This window comes from Mytilus californianus, unplaced genomic scaffold, assembly GCF_021869535.1.
Source record: "Mytilus californianus isolate M0D057914Y unplaced genomic scaffold, xbMytCali1.0.p SCAF_3, whole genome shotgun sequence".
Classification (NCBI taxonomy): Eukaryota; Metazoa; Mollusca; class Bivalvia; order Mytilida; family Mytilidae; genus Mytilus; species Mytilus californianus.
In genome coordinates, this window is record NW_026262679.1 from 81,979,268 (window position 1) to 81,999,967 (window position 20,700).

General features: G+C 33.2%; 1 protein-coding gene across 1 annotated transcript in view; it reads right to left on the reverse strand.

Annotated features, from left to right (window-relative positions):
- Positions 1-13,744: 13,744 nt before the first annotated feature.
- The window catches only part of LOC127735189 (furin-like protease kpc-1), a 71,857-nt gene continuing 64,901 nt past the window's right edge, over positions 13,745-20,700 (reverse strand). The window contains exon 21 of the mRNA XM_052245308.1: positions 13,745-18,995. Within this exon, the coding sequence (XP_052101268.1) occupies positions 18,724-18,995 (272 nt within the window). The 3' untranslated portion in view covers positions 13,745-18,723. The remainder of the gene's footprint in view (positions 18,996-20,700) is intronic.

Below are 20,700 nucleotides of genomic sequence, written 5' to 3' on the forward strand. Positions count from 1 at the left end.
GCGTCTGCCCAACGCTGCCTGATTCGTCTATCACAAAAATTACATCGGCCGGGGTAACAGAGGAACATTCTGAAAAATATGGATAAGCATACGTAAAGGGGATGAGAAAAATGTTAAAAAATATTACGCCTTTCGACAGACCACACAAACCACCAATTACCAACTTCTCCGAGAAAATATTCCAACAAACGAAGACAACCAACAACGAACGAACAAAGACAGAGAAAGACAACTGAAAACAACGAACAAACAAAGATAAGCAACAACACGAGGTCCAGATAGCTTGATTTGGTATTTGTACAACTTGTGTTATATGTGTGATTTGATACCCATATATGATATTTATTGGTCCCTGGTACGATTTACTGCAATTGGCATATAGCATATAAATAGCAAAGATAGATGTTCGGTGGATAATTCATTTACCATAACCAATATCGCTGTGGGTGTATTACATTTTGTTAGCTTTGAGTGATTTCTTACTTGACTAGCACTGTTTTCGTTTACTGGAACTTTTTTACAACAAAGAATTACATAGGTTTGCAGCTATTAAGTGACAGCAGAAAGGCCACCAGGGTAGCCTGGAGTTTTGTGTCAAGACATATTAATGATTCATCATAACGAAAGTAAACCGAGCAAGAAACGATTCTTTTTTTATTATTACTTTCCAATGTGATAATATGAAAACCTTACACCTTGTAATGGACATCTAATATATATCTGATTATACTGTACCTTGTGCTGTGATGGGGATTACAGAGGCAGCAAAAACAAAAATGCATATCACTTTATCCATATGTATAAGTGATATTTATATAAACACTTTCCACCTAGTCGCCATATTTTCTTAAGGATATGAACCATGCACGGAGAGTACAAAATATAACAAAAGTGTCTATCACGGTTTATAGTGTAAAACAATAAAACGGTATGAAATACTCTGCATTAGAAATTAAACATTTAACAATTTAGCTGTTTATTATCAAGGCTTTTAGTGCTTGAAATATCAGACAGATGCCATGGTTGTTCTAATGGTATTGGTGAAACAAAACAATTGATATCTGGGGAAAAAAACATTTATTTATGACATCAAATATGTTGAGACCGAGAGGACTGACGACGAGATGGTTAATAACTGCGATTAAAATAAAATACCATAATAGATTAAAAACGACCATTTTTTTCATATCAGATTTTTTTTTCAAGGTGTCTGGTTTCAGGAAGTGTTTCGCTTTCAGACAAAACACAAAGCAGTCCAATCGAAAGACACTATTTCAATGCCACTATTTGAAAAATATATACACGTAACTTTCATGTTGAAAAACTGCATGTAGTTCTTCATTTTTAATTAAATGCACGACTTTCAAATCAGTCGAGATTGTACGTTACATTTGTAAACACAATAAATTTTGAACATAGCTCTTAATTGTGGGGAATATGACTATAGACATAAGTTGAAGTATTTCGTCTGGAATATTTAATTTAGGCTTCTCAGAGACATATATAGTACTATACATGTCTCTGGACTCGGTGTGGATCTATCGAGAGGGGCGTAGAGGGCGTACGCTCTCTCTTTGATCGTCAAAATAAATCTCATGTTTCTCACGAATTATCCTGGATCCGCCTCTGGAACTTCTCTACGAAATTCGTCAGTGCTTTAGCCGATATTGCTTGAAATTCTCTTGTTAGTATGGAATTTTCTATTTAATTGTTTGTAACAAGCGGATGAACAAAGTTCATTATCAGTTTAATCTTCCTCTGCATGAAAATCTACAACATTTTACTTAATGTCTTTCTTCGGAATAATTAGTAAGTTGGTATTCTAACAACCTAGTGTGTTCTGTCTTTTTCTTTATACTCACACCATTCTTCGTTTTTCTAGTCAATTTTCACACCATGACTTAGCCGATATGAGATTATCGTTCATTGAACTACAATAAGCAAATCTAAATGGGATCCATCTTATAGACCCACGTGGAACCGCATTTCACTGAAAAAAATACAACTTACTTGTAAGGCGGCTGGCAAAATCCGAATGCATCTATCTTTTTTGTGTATCAGTTGCATATTTTTTTTTTCAATAGGAAGAAATAATCTCACAGCCATGTTTACATTGTTATCGTTGACTCAAGGGGAAAATAAAGAGCCCAACCTTTACTCGTTCTATCCCAATACCCTTACACCTTCCCTATATTATCGTATGCAACAAAGGTGGATTCCTAGGTGGCAATCAAAAAACATTTATCGCAGACAATCAACACCATGGTTTAAAGAAAAGAGGCGACCAAACGGCAAACAACACCACACAAAATACCACACATAAACACTTAAACATAACATACTCTGATCTGGGAGCCTTTGTTTCATATATATAAAATAAACGAGATCCTCAAATAAATATGTGTATTCACCAAGCCATACATAACAAACACTACCAATGCTCGTCACATCTGTAGTAAACTGCAGTTCTGCAGGTAAGCCAGCTTAATAAGTCACAATATTTGTCATCAATATCGACCAATTTCTTGCAAGTCCTCAGCTCTATTTAGATTTAGAAACATCTTCAAATTTTCGTCAAATTCTCATTGAAACATATTTGTTGAAACTTAAGGTAGAAATTTACAGCAGGTTCATATGGGAACCAACCAGTTACTATGCACTATTTCTGACCGACCTTTATTTACTTTCATATGAGTCGGAGTTCCATCAGACACTTGTAAAGCAAAAAGTTCAAACCATTTTACAGTTTAGGAAATTGTTCATAAGTCTTAATAAATGAAGATTTATCAATTTTTAATCACGCTAAGGATATATTTTTTGACATCATGAAGCAATTTAAGTACCAAGCCACTTTGACAAATTGTTTATTAACAATTATTTGGTCATTATTATTTTTGTAAGAAATTTTCGGCTGTTGTCTGCTCTTTGGTCGGGTTGTTGTCTCTTTGACATATTCCCCATTTCCATTCTCAATCTTATTTAGGAATAAGTGTTTTCAAAAAATAATCTCAAAACAATTGTGACTTTTTGAAATTTTGAAATTAAAAATGTTTCCTCACCTTAGCAGTAATATACCGACTTATCTCGTGTATGACGTATACACTTCTCAACTCATACGATATTCAAGAGTTTACAGCTGCTATTCAGACGTTGTAAAACGTCATCGGCGTTTGAGCAAAAAATTAATGAGATAGACAATTGCCAAAGAACCTTACGTCTCGTCCTGTTTCTCAAAAAGTTCATCGGAAAGTACAAAGACAAGAGAGATAAATATTTAGTGTCTACTTAACAAATAACGCAGGATAGTCTTGAGTTAAAGATTATAGGTGCTGAGTCTGAAGTTGAGTATCTCTTTATTTACTTTACAGTTTTCCCTTATCAACATGTATTTGTCTTTGTGCTATTATATTCCTTTTGGTCGTATGACTGTTGGTGTTACTCGGTATTTGTGTATCCAGCTATCTGTTGTTTTTTTTTGGCTTCTAGCTCCGGGCGTTCCTAGTGCAGGTGGGTCTAGAGCGATTCGAGTGCAATGGGTTTATAAAGTGTTGTTTTCATTTTGTTTACCCTTGTATTTATATTAACGTATTTTGTGCTTTGTCGGGAAAGTATATACTACTATAGTACGGCATTATGTTTTATGTACTATCAACTACAACAACTTTTTTGTTGGCGTCTTTCTTCTTCTTCCAAATACTGCCCACATTCAACATGATGAATATTCTGGCAAGTTGCGCATGATTAAAAACAGGTTAAAAACAGGATAAAAACAAATTGTTCTGTTGATTTAGTTTGTGGTTTTGGTGACTTGAGACTTGAATATCTCAAGAGACTTTGCTGTGGCGGTATCTGGTGGCAGTTTGTTCCAATCCTTGACGGTGTTTATGAAGAAGGACCATTTCCTACAGTCTTTGGTGGCTGGCTATAATAGGTTAGTATGTTGTCCTGTCCGGTTTGAGCTTCTTGTTGGTTTTTGTAGATATTTATTCTTGTCTATGGCTACAAGGTCGTTTGTTATTTTGTAACACATGATGAGTCGTGCTTCTTTTCGTCTTGTTTGTAAGCTTTTCCATCCTAATTCATTTATCATGTTGCTGACACTTGATCTATTTCTATGTCTGCTGGTTACATATCGTGCAGCTCTTCTTTGTACCTTTTCAATTTTATCTATGTGGTTTTGCTGGTACGGGTCCCATACTGTCGTGGCGTATTCCATTTGCGGCCTTATTAATATTTTATAGGCATGCTCTTTGATGGATTTTGAGCTAATGTGGAGGTTTCGATGTAGGAAACCAAGGCTTCGGCTGGCTTTTCCTGTGATGTTGTTTATATGTTCTCCCCAATCTAGATCATTTGCGATGGTGCAGCCTAGGTATTTAGTTGATGTTTCATGCACCAGAGTATGGCCGTGGAGTTTATAGTCCCACTTGGTTGGCTTTTTCTTTTTTGTAACTGTGAGGACACTACATTTTTCAGGATGGAACTCCATTTTCCAGAGTTCTTCCCATTTTGCCAGTTTGTCCAGGTCTACTTGGAGTTTATGGCAGTCGCTGTCTGATGAAATTGTCAAATAGACCACAGTATCGTCCGCAAACAGTCTCACTGTGGAGTGTAAGCCTTCTGGTAGGTCGTTGATGTAAAACAGAAAAAGACTAGGTCCTAATACTGATCCTTGCGGTACTCCGGATTCTACTTTTACTTTGTCAGATGTTTCGCCTTCAACAACTACTACCTGGGTTCTATTGGTGAGAAATTCCTTTATCCATTTGTTTGTTTTACTTCGGATGCCATAATGGTGTAATTTATGGAGGAGTAAGCTGTGGGACACCTTATCAAAAGCTTTTGAAAAGTCAAGTATTAGCAGATCTGATTGTTTTCCGTTTTCCCGGTTTTTTGTGATGTCATCGATACATTCAAGGAGTTGTGTTTCGCATGATCTTTTACTTCTGAAGCCGTGTTGTAATGGATATAGTATGTTATTTACCTCTGCATGTTTCATGATGTTACTGGTGACTATGTGTTCTATTATTTTGCAGCAAATACATGTTAGGGATATTGGCCTATAGTTAGCTGCTATGTATTTCTGGCCTTTCTTATATGCCGGAGTGACATTTGCAGTTCGCCAGTCATCGGGTATCTTTCCTTTCTCCATTGAAAAATTGTATATGATGGTTAAGATTGGAGCAATTTCACTGGCTAGTTCTTTCAGAATCATTGGCTTGATGTTGTCTGGTCCAGCAGCCTTGTGTGGTTTTAGATTTTTCAGCTGTTTTTCCACTCCATTAATTGTGATGATTATTTGTTCGCTGTCTGGATAATTTTCTGGTAGATCTGACATGAGTTTTTTCTTTTCAAAATCTCGTGTACTGATTGGACATGTAGCAGAGAAGAATGATTGAAATTGATCATTTAGAATATTTGCTTTATTTATTGGGTCAGTTTCTAATTTCCCATTTCTTCTAAGTGGTGCTACTCCATTTTTATCACTTTTCTTGTGTTTGATATAGGTCCAGAATCTTTTTGTTGGTGAACGGATGTCCTCTTTATCTTCTGGAGTTATTATGTCTTCTATATACTTCCAATAGGCTTGTCTTGATTTTCTTTGGATGGTTTGTTTCAGTTGTTTAAATCTTTTAACATCAGTAGCATGGTTTGATTTCTTTTTCTTTTTATAGGCTCGGTCTCTTCGTCTCATAAGTTTTTTGATTTCCTGGGTTATCCATGGGTTTTTGTCCTTAGTCTTGCATACTTTGGAAGGTATATGCTGGTTAGTACTGCTTTCTAGGTCATGTTTAGTTGTATGGTTGTCCAAATGTTTGAGTCAGTTGTATTGTATGTCTGTGATGTATATTTACACAGTTTGGGTTGCTGGACCCCAACTGTTGTCACATTAATGAATTATGTCTAATTGAGTTGCTCGCCCAATGTTGTCATTGTTTAACAACTGTCATACAAGATATGGACTTCCGCTTTTTTTAATTTAGGGAGCTACCATTTGATTTTTATGGGGGGGGCTAGGATGAAATTTGAAAAAAATAGGCAGGACAGGAGTTTTGAGTAAAAAAAAAGGCAGGATGAGCAACTTGGTAAAAAAAAAAGGCAGGATGACAATTTGTGTAAAAAAATTCAGGATAAACTAGTAAAAAAAAAGGCAGGACCGAATAGAGTAAAAAATAAAAAGGCAGGATAAAGATTACAACTAAAAAAAAAGCAGGACAAAAATTTTCATCCTAGCCCCCCCCCCCCCCCCCCCCCCCCCCCCCATAAAAATCAAATGGTAGCTCCCTTACCTCGGAGTGCGGTTTTTTTGTTAATACTTTTATACTCCATATTCAGGTGCTGCTGGGATGGTTGCAACATGAACATGGAAAGTCGACATTGGAAATATCGAAGTCATATCTTTTTGTAACGTTAGTTTTTAACCGACCATCACTGTTAATTTCTACATTTTGTAGATGAAAGCCAAGACCGGAAGCAGACCTAGCCATGGTACCTTTTACATCGAGTTCAATGTAATTGATGCGACCAATCTAGTCACCGGATTATTTAATTATTCAGGGAGAGGACATCGCATTTATCCGGTCTAAATAGCATAGTAAAAGGACATAAAGATAGCTTCTTTTCGTTCTTCCCGAGAAGTCTCTGTAAGAAGACTGCTTCATACGAGTAACGTAACAAATATGTTAATGAAACACCATGCATCATTATGATGTCAGTTTGAGAGAACCTTTTGTCTAAACCAAAGTCAAAGTATGATTTGACTGTTCGAACCTTTAACAAAAGTGAGTGTGTGTATTTGCATTAGTCGTTCTTTTTGTATGAAACTATGTAGAGCTAATTCTTTCAACCTGTCCCAAATGAGATCGGGGACGTAGATTGTATATACTCAACAAATCTCTTGATTTTTGTAATTATCCTAGAGTAGGAAGTTTTACAGCATCTCACTGAATAAAATTGAGAATGGAAATGAGGAATATGTCAACGAGACAACAACCCGACCAAAGAGCAGATAACAGCCGAAGGCCACCAATGGGTCTTCAACGCAGCGAGAAAATCCCGCACCCGGAGGTGGTCCTCAGCTGGCCCTTAAATAAAATTGTGTACTGGTTCAGTGAAAATGGACGTCACACTAAACTCCAAAACATATAAAGGAACTAAAATTAAAATGTTGTTTGTAAGGACGCTCGTGTAACGCCCGTGTTTATAATTTACCAGTATATACTACTAAGTAACTATGCTTCAATACTGACCAGACGTATGTGATCAGTATGTCTTCTTGTAAACTTAATAAATGCCTGCTCATATTGACAGTGTAAAATTAAATGGGCAATAGTCAGTGGATTTTATTTGACAGATTTCAGGGGATAATTTGTTAATCATAAATGCACACAGCTTGATATATTCATGGATGTTCTATTCATGATCTGTTACTAGAAGTCAGGTCACCAATGTTCTCGCACCAATTTTCACCTTAATTCGTGTATATTACCAATCCGTATGGTTTTTGTCTTTTGTTTGTCCTGTAGACTAAAGTATACCGTTGATTTCGTTCTTTCGTTTAGATATTTCACTGTGAATAAATCCACTGGTGAAAAGACCCGATGATAACTTGCATCTTGCAAAAGCGAATTTGAAAAATATTCCTTGCTAACTCTGAAACAAATTCATTAACCATCAGTTAATCGGTACATGTAAATCCTCCAAGGCTGATACACTAGACAAATGACAGACGAGATCGAAAGAAACAACGATTCAATAAATGCAAAAGCACAATGCAAAATAGAAACCTAAGACAAAATTTTCGCCAAAGGTATTTGCAACTCCCTAGTATCTTCTCCCTACCATTCAAACACAAAACATTATGGTCGTTCACGAATGTCAGAAAAGAAGACAAATGTTCTATCTAAAATCAATTGAAGTTCCGAGCTCAATGGACTGCCAAGAACATTTTTTTGTCTGTCCTTGCTGAGACATATAATACAATTATATCTGCTAAGAGCTATCCGACGGAATACTGTTATAAAAAGAATATCTGAAAGTGATGTATAGTCATGTAGCGAGTCTCTTCGATTTTTCAACATAGGAAATTGTTTTGAAACTAGAAGGAAAAAAGTACAACGGATAATTCTCGTGATGGATGATTCCTGTAAGTTAAAGGGAAAGGTACATGCAGAAACAGGTGGAATAAAATCATTCTACGGTAAAAATATGTTGCTTTGTCGCAATCCAATTTCTTCGATGGAGTTATGTTAAGATTTTTGTTTCAGAATGATAACTAAGGTGCTCCGGGACGGTTTGCTGTTCTTGGTCCACTATTGACACCTGTCGTGTTGTGTCAGTGTATTATTTGGACGAATGATAGCAACTCCAGTGGTGACCCCAATCAGATATGGATACTCGGAGTAGTTGGAATATACATTCAAATTTCATATTTACCTAAAAGCAGGTCAATATACTTATTTTTGAGAAAAATGGGGTTCTGAATTTAATAATTTTATATAGGGCAAATCACTTTAGCAAATAAAACAAAACTTCACAATAGAAATCAGTGAATTTTGAGAGGGAGCATTATCTACAGATCAATTCAGTTTGGAAATAGAAAACAAAGTGGTCGTGCTGTTTCACGAATAGCGTGAAAATTTGGTTTATTAATTTTGCAGTAACATCTAATAAAATTATCGGTTTTGACTAGATGCAGCAACAGACAATACATGGACAGCCAAATCTCAAGGAGCTGACACATGGATATGCAAATCAAACTCAGACATGTGTTTGGAAGCATAATTTGATCTCAAGGGACAAAACATAGAAAGGCAAATCTCCAGGGGACAAAACAAGATCACTGCAGCAAATCAAACTAATCAAATTAGATAAGTTGATCTCCAGAGGACATTACATCGACATGTTAACCTTAAGAAGACATTACACCGACAGGTTAACCTTCAGAGGACAAAACATCGACATGTTAACCTCCAGAAGACAGTACATCGACAGGTTAACCCTCAGATGACATTACATCGACAGGTTAACCTTCAGAGGACATTGCATCGGCAGGTTAATCTTCAGAGGACAATACATCGACAGGTTAACCTCAAGGGGACAATACATGAACAGGAAAATCTCTAGGAGACAATATTTGGAAATGGCAATTTCCATGAGATATATACACGGACAGGCAAAACTCTAGAGGACAAAATATGGAGAGGCAAATCCCCAGTGCACAATTCATGGGCATATTAACCTCAAGGGACAATACAGACACAGGCATATCAAACTAAACAAATCAGGTGATTGGAATCATAAGATGGTACCCAGAGGGGACTACATCGACATGTTAACCCAAGGAGACAATACATGGACAGGTAAATATCCAAAAGACACTTTATGGACAGGTTAACATTCAAGGGACAATAAAAGTACAGGCAAATCCACAGGGGACAATACATGGACGGGCAAATCTCAAGGGGGTATTATTTTGACTGCAAATCCCCAGGAACTAATACATGGGCAGGCAAAACTTTAGGGAACAATAAATTGTAATGCAAATTTCCAGAGAAAAATACACTGATAGACAAATATCCAGGAGACAATACGTGGACATGCAAATTCCAGGGGACAATACATGGTAGGAAAAATGTCCAGGGAATGATTCATGGACATGTAAATCTCAAGGAGTTAACACATGGACGGGCAAATCAAACCCTACAAGCCTGGTTGTTGGAGGCATAAGTTCATCGACAGGTTAATCTCTAGGGGACAATGCATTATCCATAGATAGGCAATTTCCAGGAGATATATACATGGACAGACAAAACTCTACGGGAAAAAATATGGAGAGACAAATCTCCAGTGGACAATTCATGAACATGTGAATATCAAGGGACAATATATAGACTAATCTAATTAAACAAATCAGGTTTTTGGAATCATGAGATGATATCCAGAGGACACTACATCGACATGTTAACCTCCAGTAGACAATACATGAACAGGAAGATCTCCAAAGGACACTTTGTGGACAGTTTAACATTTAGGGGACAATATATGGACAGGCAAATCTACAGGGGACAATACATGGACTGGCAAATTTCTAGGAGACAATACATTGACAGGCAAATCCCCAGGACATAATACATAGAGTGACAAGACAGGTCTTCGGAATCATAAGTTGAATCTCAAGGGGATAACACAATAAAAGGCAATCTCAGGGAGACTATTCATTGACAGGCAAATTTTTAAGGGACAATTCATGTAGGTGAATCCAACAACCCATTGTTGGGTTGCTGCCACTAAATTGGTAATTTTAAGGAAATTTTGCAGTTTTTGGTTATTATCTTGAATATTATATAGATAAAGATAAACTGTAAACAGCAAAAATGTTCAGCAAAGTAAGATCTACAAATAAGTTTATATGACCAAAATTGTCAATTGACCCCTTAAGGAGTTATTGCCCTTTAAGAACAATTTACACAATTTGTTTATCATGTTTTCTTACTTTAATAAATCTTCTCCTCTGAAACTACTGGACCAAATTAAACCAAACTTACTTTTATTTACAGTAAAAAAAGAGAGACCAAAAAATTTACTTATATTTCAAAAACTAATGCATTTAGAGCAAATCAGACAAGAAGTTAAAGTATTCATTAGGGCTAGGTTACCTGCCCTGAAATTATCAGCCAAATCTGGTATCTGATTTTTAGGTTATTGCCCCTGAATTGATGATTTTAAGGAAATTTTCTAGTTTTCGGTTATTATCTTTAATATTATTATAGATAAAGATAAACTGTAAACAGCAAAAATGTTCAGCAAAGTAAGATCTACAAATAAGTTTTATATGACCAAAATTGTCAATTGACCAATTAAGGAGTTATTGTGCTTTAAAGACAATTTTTCACAATTTGTTCATCTAGTTTGCTTACTTTAAAAAATCTTCTCCTTTGAAACTGCTGAATCAATTTCAGCCAAACTTGGGCTGAATGAGTTTCACAGTATCTAGTATAAATTTTGTATTTTATATCCTTGTACGTCAAGAAACATAGCCACTATGGCTAAAATGAAACATAGGGGTAAAATGCATTTTTTTACTTTTGAAGAAAATATGACAGATACAAAGAACATTTAAATGTCATTTTTAAGCCACTCATCAATATATATTGAAAACAAAAATAATCATTGATGAAAGACTTAAGCAAAAAATTACAGGTGAGCGATCCAGGCTCTTGAGAGCCTCCTGTTTGTAATCTGATTGTTTTTTCTCAATTAATTGAGTTAACAATCTATAATTTTTCTCTACTTATTCAACTTCCATAAAAGACCTCATCCAAGATCTTTATATGTTTGTATATAGTTATAATAATTAATTTTTGATCATTTTGTGGCAAAATAAGAAAGTGTGACCATGGAAGTATTGTATTGATTTCATTTTACTTCCATGGTGTGACAGACAATAGGAATAAAGGACAGATAGAAATATACTGCCATTTACTATATCCCCCAACCACAATGCAAATGGGCTTAAAGAAATCAGGGTGCTTCTAAGAACTGAGTGGGGTAAAGATTGCTTTCAATTTGCATAGTGAACTTAAAATTAAACACGACATTGTATAAGCAAAGGAAAATATTTAGGCAGTATCATGAAATGAGTTATTTCCCTTTGTTTATACAAATGTAAGTGGAACAGATAGATTCATACATCATGCACAAATGATTTCTTTGACAACAGGCACAATTTCCAAATTTGATATTTGAAAATATAACATTAATGAATTGGTTGACATGGATAGTATCTTAAGAATATTCTCCACATTGTGCTATGTTTTGTTTACTAACCAAAAAATTAGAGGCTCTAAAGAGCCTGTGTCGCTCACCTAGGTCAATGTGCATAATCAACAATGGACTCTCTCCAAAATTGTAGACAAGAATAGAATTCACGACAAAAATTTCTGTTTTGTTGATCTTGTATTGCCGTTCATTTTGTCAATTAAGTTTCTCTCTATCTTCTGTAGTTTTTGCTCAAAACACAAAAGAGGGTAAAAAAAATCCTCATTTAAGGGCAATCACTCCTATGAAGAGTGACAGTCTACTAACTATATCAGCAAAATTTGACTTCTTTGTGGATCTTGCTTTGCTGATCATTTTTGTTATTTAAAGTTTCTATTTATCTATTATAATTTTTATCATATAAGGCAAAATGCAAAAAAAAATGGTAAAAAACCTCATTAAAGGGCATTAACTCCAATAAGGAGTCCTTGAAAAATTTCCTCCATATTGTCTTAAATGTAGATCTTGTCTTGCTGATCATTTTTGCTTTGTCATTTAAGAGCAATAACTCCAAAAAGAAGTCGCCCAACAGTTTGAGGTCAATGAACAATTGGTAGAGCTCAACATTCTGAACATTTCTGCACTTGTATGATTTTTTTATCTATTTATAAAGGTTTTCAAAATAATAGACAAATAAATGGGGAATGTGTCCATGGGACACAGATGATGCACCCGCTTGCATATCATATAAAGTTATAAAGGGACATAACTGAGGAACAGTAAAAATGTTGCTACCCAAATTTTTACTTGATCTGAGTTTTGTGGTAATAAGTATTGTGTATAAGTCTCATAACATTTGGTTGAGGCTAACTTAAGTTAGAGAACAGAAACGAAAAAATTCAGGAATTTTTCCTTTTTGTAAACAGGCATAACTCTAGAACGGTAAAAGTGACATCACAAAAATTTAAACTTGATCTGTATTTTGTGGTAATAAGCATTGTGTTAAAGTTTCATAGCATTTGGTTGAGGCAAACTAAAGTTAGAGAATGGAAACGAAAAATTCAGCAATTTTTATATTTATTAAGGGGAATAACTCAAGAATGGAAAAAGTAACACCACCGAATTTCAAACTTGATCTGTATTATGTGGTAATAAGTATTTTATATAAGTTTCCTAACATTTGGTTGAGGCAAACTAAAGTTAGAGAAAGGAAACGAAAAATTCAGCAATTTTTATGTTTATAAAGGGCATAACTTAAGAACAGTAAAAGTGACGCCACCCAATTTCAAACTTGATCTGTATTATGTGGTAATAAGCATTGTATATAAGTTTCATAATATTTGGTTGAGGCAAACTAAAGTTAGAGAACGGATACGAAAAATACATCAATTTTTCCATTTGTAAAGGGGGATAATTCTAGAACGGTTATAGTGATGTGACTAAAATTCAAACTTGATCTGTGTTTTGTAGTAATAAGCATTGTATATAACTTTCATTAACGTTTCATAACATTTGGTTGAGGCAAACTAAAGTTAGAGAATGGAAACCAACTTTGGGACGTACATACCGACGTACAGACAGACAAGGGTAAAACTTAATGCCCCCTCCGCTACAGCGAGGGCATAAAAATGTTCTATTTTTAGCCATGTCGGCCATCTTGGTTGGCAGGCGGGGTCATCGGACACATTTTTTAAACTAGATACCCCAATAATAATTGTGGCCAAGTTTAGTTAAATTTGGTCCAGTAGTTTCAGAAGAGAAGATTTTTGTAAAAGTTAACGGAAGACGGACACTGACCGCCAAGAAAAGCTCATTGGGCCAGGTGAGCTAAAAAGATGTTTAAACCATGTTGAAATATAGCTAACCAGCCAGTGGCTATACGAATTTGATTCCACTTTGTGCCATCTTTACCTCAAAAATTCAAGAAATTATACAGTCTAACTAACCTTTTGCCAACAAGGTTCAAATAAATAATAATAAGCAGTTATGAAAATAGTGATTTTATTTACACAATGAAGTGATTGCACATCAATACGTAGTATAAACTGTTCCAAGATTTGTTCAAAATAAAGCATTCATTCTGATAACATATCAGTCAAATATTAATAAAGCTCTTTTTTATGTAACAAACACATACAGTCATAAAATTGAAGAATTTGTCTTAAAAGAGATTTTCTACTTATGTAGATGTACATTCAATTCAAGGTTGAGTATAATCTCTTTTGAGTTGAAATGCTCATCTGTTTCTAAATAGTATAGGGTGTAACAACTATCATTTTCCATGTGCCTTTTCCATGCACAAAGATGGAATTTTAGTTTGAAGAGTACAGGGCTAAATCTTAAGGAATGTCCGGCAAGCCTGAGCATTCATTTTATGTTAATTTGCTTCAGTTTCATCAACTTAGCAGGCTTTTAAAAAAAAAACGTTGGCTTTGATCCTTCAGGCTGACATATATTTTTAAATACTACAGGGACATTTTTACAAAATTCTTCAGCTTTTTACAAGTATTGCATGCTTTAAATTTTTTGTTCGATTACTTGAGATCACACTAAAATTATACCTTTAAAAATTTGCCCCTTATTACAAGTGCAGGTAATAATTTAAATATAAACTGGAAGGATGTTTGAAGACATGTAAAAATATGTAAACCAATTATATATTATTTTTCAATATTAATTTCATAAAACAGATGCTCCATCAATATACACAAATTCTTGTTTTTATTACTTAAACAATCAATAGACATCACACATATATTTTATCCAAACATTTATGTAAATATATTCTGAGGACAAAACAATATTTTGTTAACAATGACAATTATTCAAAACAAGTAAATATTTCTTGCTATTGTCTTCTGCTGTCGACAGCATATTTCTATTGGAAGTTGTAAAGGCACTTCTCTTTAAGAAGAACATTGTTCATATATTGATTTGCTCGACTAGCTTGATTGCTCTTATTTGGTGTAAGTGTATGAGTCCTTGAAGGGAGTATCTAAGAAAATGAGATTTGAGAATTGAAGTCTTAATTTTTACATAATAAATTAATAGTCACATATTTCTAAAGTTTAATAATCTGAATTGACCTATTAAAGAATATTGAAGCCAACACTTGTAATGGGTCAATACCAGATGTTTTGTGGGCTACTATAAACAATGTATGACCTTCTTCTGATTTTCTTTTACAGAAGCTGCCAACAGAGGGTAGATATGTGACATAATTTTCTATATATGTACTATATTCAAAGGAAAAACATGTATTTGTTAATCAGGAAGTTGATAAACGAGGGTCTGGATGGGGTCCTTCATTTCTTTTTTTTTTTTAATTTTTAAGCCATTTTTCTCTATTCTTTATTCTTTTTGGCCATTATTCTCTATTCTATTTTTCTCTATTCTTTATTCTTTTTGGCCATTATTCTCTATTCTATATTTTTTTTTATAATTTTTCTCTATTCTTTATTTTTCTGCCCATTATTCTCTATTATGTAAACCCCCATCCACACCCTCATAAACGACTGGTTTGAAATTGAATAATGTAGTATGTGTAAACAAGAAAAACATATTATATTTCATCCCTTAAGATAGTCAAAACTGGCATGTCTGTGATATACATAGAGGAGATACAACCAATAAACAAAAATCTGTGACCTAAACAATAATTTTAAAGTAATGTATGTCAATAATGACAAAACATACATATAATTGGAAAGCCATATGAAATAATATTGGCATACAATGTTATAAATAGGAAACAGAAAAAACATCATATTCTGGAAATATGAAAGACAACATCAAATATAATCATACTTGTCAATTACTTAATTATTCTAATAAAAAAACATTTGTATTATTCCTAGACAATTAAGCTAGATCATCAAATACATTGAGAAGCCAACTAAGTGATTTTCATTACACAGTTGATATTAATTGTTGAAAGTTGAATTTCTCCCATATTTATTTTTCATATTTCTAATTTCTATCAATTAATTTTACCCAGCAGGACTTTCAAAATAAATCTGACAGAACTAAATTTTAGTCAAAACATCATCTGTAAATTTTTCTCGAAAAAAAAAACCCTATTTTACTTGGGGTTATATCTATATTATATGGAGAGTAACAGTACCTCTGTGGGTCAATTTAAAATGTCGATGACTGGATTGTTAATGCAAAGACTAACAAATATTCAGCACAAATTTGATTCAAAATGGCCGAAGGATTTAAGAAAACAAAGTTTTTCTGAAAAGTTCTAGATGACAAAATCAACCAATTAAATATGGCAAATTTATTTTATGATGTATACCAGGGTAAGTGGTAAGTACTTCGTCCTTTTAACTGTTTGTTTTTTAATGTTTATATACATTTTTTTCTCAAGTTCAAAACAATGCAGTATCTCATACAATCACAATGTTTGAAAACAAATGACAAGTAAGTTAAAAAAAATCCTTATGGAGTTACATTATATGTATTACTAACAATATCCAATCTGAATATCATAAAGGAAAAAGATGAAATGTCAATATATTCATGAAAGAAAGTCATGTATTGTTACCTGAACACAAACATGAACCTAGTTTTAACAGTTATCAACAGCTGACAAAGTCATGGCAATAGTCAATTTCTTATTAAAACAGAGTTCTGTAAATCAGATTTAAATGAGTAGTATCATTTCAAGTGTATCCATAGATTGTGTTCAGTTATAATTTCATATATAACAAACTAACAAAATCATTAAGATAATTTTAAGTACATTTATGTCAATATAAGGAAACAAATCCTGTGCTCCTGCACAGGTAAACAAAAATATACATATATATAATTCATTTATCAGACACATAAGCATTCACTACAATTCAACAAATATCATTGTAACGTCATCAATTATTTATATGAAATAATCATTATATAATAAAATAACAACAAAAAAGAAAATTTAACATAAACTGGATTAACAGAATATGAACAATATAAAACAAAGAACACACACAAAATGCTGTGTATAGAACACACAAAAAATGGTGTGTATAGATCACATTGTTGTAGTATTGATAACCATATCCCACATTACTAGCAGCTACATATATAATTGGATATCATTTTCTTCTGAAAATAAATTCACATGATCACTTGATAGATTGATGGATTGGTGTTTAATGCCACTTTCAGCACTATTGCGCTATTTTGTGGCAGTCAGTTTTTATTGGTGGAGGAAGCCGGAGTGCCCGGAGAGATATCCACTGATTTTCAGTAGGAAAACTTGATAAAAAATTCCTAAACAATACTGAATATTTCTGTACATTTAATTAAATTTTCTATTATTTTGTATAATTTCATAGCTGTCAACTTATTTGATAAGGAAACCACAGTTCTCTTTCCAGACCAATTATTAAAACTAAATAATTTGAAAAGCAAAATATAATGTGCCTAGTACAGAAATAAAGATATTGATTTTTACTTTTTTATATCAAATGATCATTTCTTTGAATGAACAAAGTGACATAAGACCAAAGTTTTGCTAAATGGTTTGGGGAAGTTGTACATGTAAATATTATGAAGTTACCTATATCATTCAGCTATCGACACCGAAATAAAATAGGTGTTTTTACAAGTGTTTTACACTTCAGCTATTGCGTAATCAGTTCAATTCTGTTTGTTACTTTTGTTTGGCACCTCCTTCTTACAGTAAAACATATGAAATTAAGTACAAAATATGATTATACAACTTTCAAAGAAAAACAAAACAACAATGCACCGATATTTTGATTTATTTTTTTTACCCATTTATAGGTATGCATCGTGGTGTTAAACTGGCAATAAAGGTTTAATATTTCTTAAATAATCTTGTTTAATTTTTTTAAGTTTAAGGGGGAAAAATAATTACCCACTTTTTTTCAAAATCAAAAGAGGCAATGCACTGTCTAGTAAAATCCTGATTGGCAATCTTTCTGTAAAAACCCTTGAAACAATTATAAAAAGACACATCTTTGATGAAATATCTTGTTGATTGGTATTCATCAAAAAGATTCATGAATATTAGGGCTGTCATTTTGTTATAATTGGATAAACTTAAATCAATACTGGATATGATCCACATAGAATTATGCCCCATGCATACAGGTAAACAATCTGAGCAATTACATTTTTGAGGAAGTCATCGAAAAATTATAAATAAATTCAAGTTAACATTAGATAAATCAAAAACAAATATCTTTCACTTTGTCAGAATAGGTATAGAAAAGTCCCAACTTTTAAGGTAATCTATTCATTAACATCAGATCTTTCACTTTGTTCCATTAGATCTGGTTGTCAATCTTGTAAGATTTGTAATACATCCCGTAAGGGGTCATATTTGGATGACCTTTTATGAAGTTTTAAATCAAACCAATAATTTCAAGTGACATACTGTCACTTTGAAAATATTTTTTCGCTACAAACTTAGATTAAGCCATTTGATCAAAATTTCTACGTTTTAATGATTACATTTTTTTATCAACTTACGATTTCTAATCTAAAACATAAATATAATAATGAAACATTATAGTTTCGGTGACATGTGGAATGTTCACAATTGAGTTGATGCATTAAATCAGAATCATGTCAGGACATCGGACATCATCTACTTTGAACATCCAACTCTCTCGACTATTTTAAAAATAATTTGCAGTTAATGCCACAACATTTTTTAACTGTCTATAGCAAAAAATATTGAAAATTTTTGTAGGCTTAGACATGATTGGATGCTAAAAGGTCACCGAACATGACCCTTGATGGGATATCTTCAGATTTTAATGAGTGACAAACAAATCTAGCTGAGCAAAGTGAAAAATAATGAGCTTGACCTATTTATGTTAGCAATAATTTCATCAAATTGAGAAGAAAGAATAATCAAAAAACAAATTTTGCCAGTTTAGCAGTTTTCATTTTTTACAAAATGCATAATTAGTAATTAATACTGTTTTTAACCAATCAAGCTTTTAGAGACTGCCTTGGATAACCACCTTTGATTGGTATATCGTCTTCATCATCTGCGTCATCCTCGTCAGATTTAGGTAAGAGTTTATATTTACCATCCTGTGTCTGACGTTTTGACGTAAGTTCGTAAATTAAGAAGACTAGACCACCAATTATTGCTGCTGCAATCAAACATATAACAGCGACAACAATTATCATGATTGTTTGTCTATTGCCTGCCATTAAATCAAGATTTTCTCCTTTTTGTGCATTAAGTAAACACTTTTCTGAAAAGAAAATAACATCAGAATAAGAGATTGTGTGTCAAACATTTTAGACATCTTCTAAAAAATAAGCTTTATTTGGAATTTTCAAATTTGTTTAGTTAATTTTTATTACCCCATGGAAAAAAATTCTATTATCCGTATCAGAACAACTAAACAAACAAGGATTACAGCTTTTCTATAAAAGCATGCAAAGCAAACCTTTGATCAACTTGCTTGCTATGTTTGTTTGGATGTTTGTAAACAACAGGTAGGTAGTCTATTTCAGTCTGTTTACTATATACTGGAATTTGATTGTCCAATAAACATAAACTTCATTTAAATGTTAAGTTTCACATTGTATGTCAATTTTTATTGTCCAATCAAATACCAGTATATATTAAACAGACTGAAACTCCTCCTACCCTTTTGTTTACAAACATCCAAGTAAACATAGCAAGCAAGTCGATCAAAGGTTTGCTTTGCATGCTTTTATAAAAAAAGCTGTAAAAGAAAGAAGTCTTAAGTTTTCTTGGTTGTTAGGTGAACCATGAATCTTATATTAGCTACATGAATTGTGAATATCTAAACTAACAGGTTGAGATGGTTTTTCTATTCATTTACTACCTTTCCCGTGAATTGATTACCTAGTTACCACAAGTAGAACTTGCTCAATTATGATACCCTGCTTTAAGTTTTCAGTTAACAGGAAGTTGAAGAGCAATCAATATACATGAAAACACATCACATGATACAACATGCCTGATAACAAATTTCAGATATCCCTGCAGTTTCCTAGGAAAATTTCATCTGTGGCCTATATGTGTTAGAATGTATAAGTAATTCAGAAAAAGCACATCAAACCATAAAGCATGTTTACATAAGCCTGATTACACAAATTTTGAAAAGCACTTATTTGTAGTTCCCTAGAAAACTGCAATATAATATACAGACATGGCCATTAAATGTTAGAATATATAAGTATACAGTAAACAGGAAGTTGTCGAGCAATGAATCTAGAACAGCTTTACACGGTCAAAAATGTTCACATGAAGCCTGATAAAAAAAATTCAGGAAACTCTTATTTGTAGTTCCTAGAAAAATGTGACAGAAATACATGGCAATTTGGTGTTAGAATATACATGTATAAGTAGTTGATGAGCGATGAATCTGAAATCACAGTAAATCATATTAACATGAGGCCTTATTACAAATTTCAGGAAGCTCTTATCTATAGATACTGAAAAATGTGATGGAAATTTCATGGGACTGACTGACAGACAGGGGTAAAACAGTATCCCTAATTCAGAACAGGGGTTCAGAGCAGGGGTTTTATTTATTGTTAATCTTTCAAAAGTTAGTAAAGAAAGGATATAATTATGTGTATTGATTTTATGGTTCATCTAACAAACCAGAAAATTTAACTTATTTTTTGTACGCACTCAAGTATACATACTGGGATTTTAAAGACAAAATACTTAATTCATTAGTTCAATTATACCTAAGGGCTATTCATGGAAAAAACGTAAATGGAAAAAAGGGGTTGGACAGCACTTTTTTTGTACCCCACCATTCATATCTTATATTTTCATTTGTAACATCAACAATTGGTGAACAATATCAAATTATACACAATATATAAAGTACATAAAGGTCAATTATGACAAGATTGATTGTTATTTTTTTAACATCCAGTGGATAATATTTCATGCATATTCAGTGCAAAAAT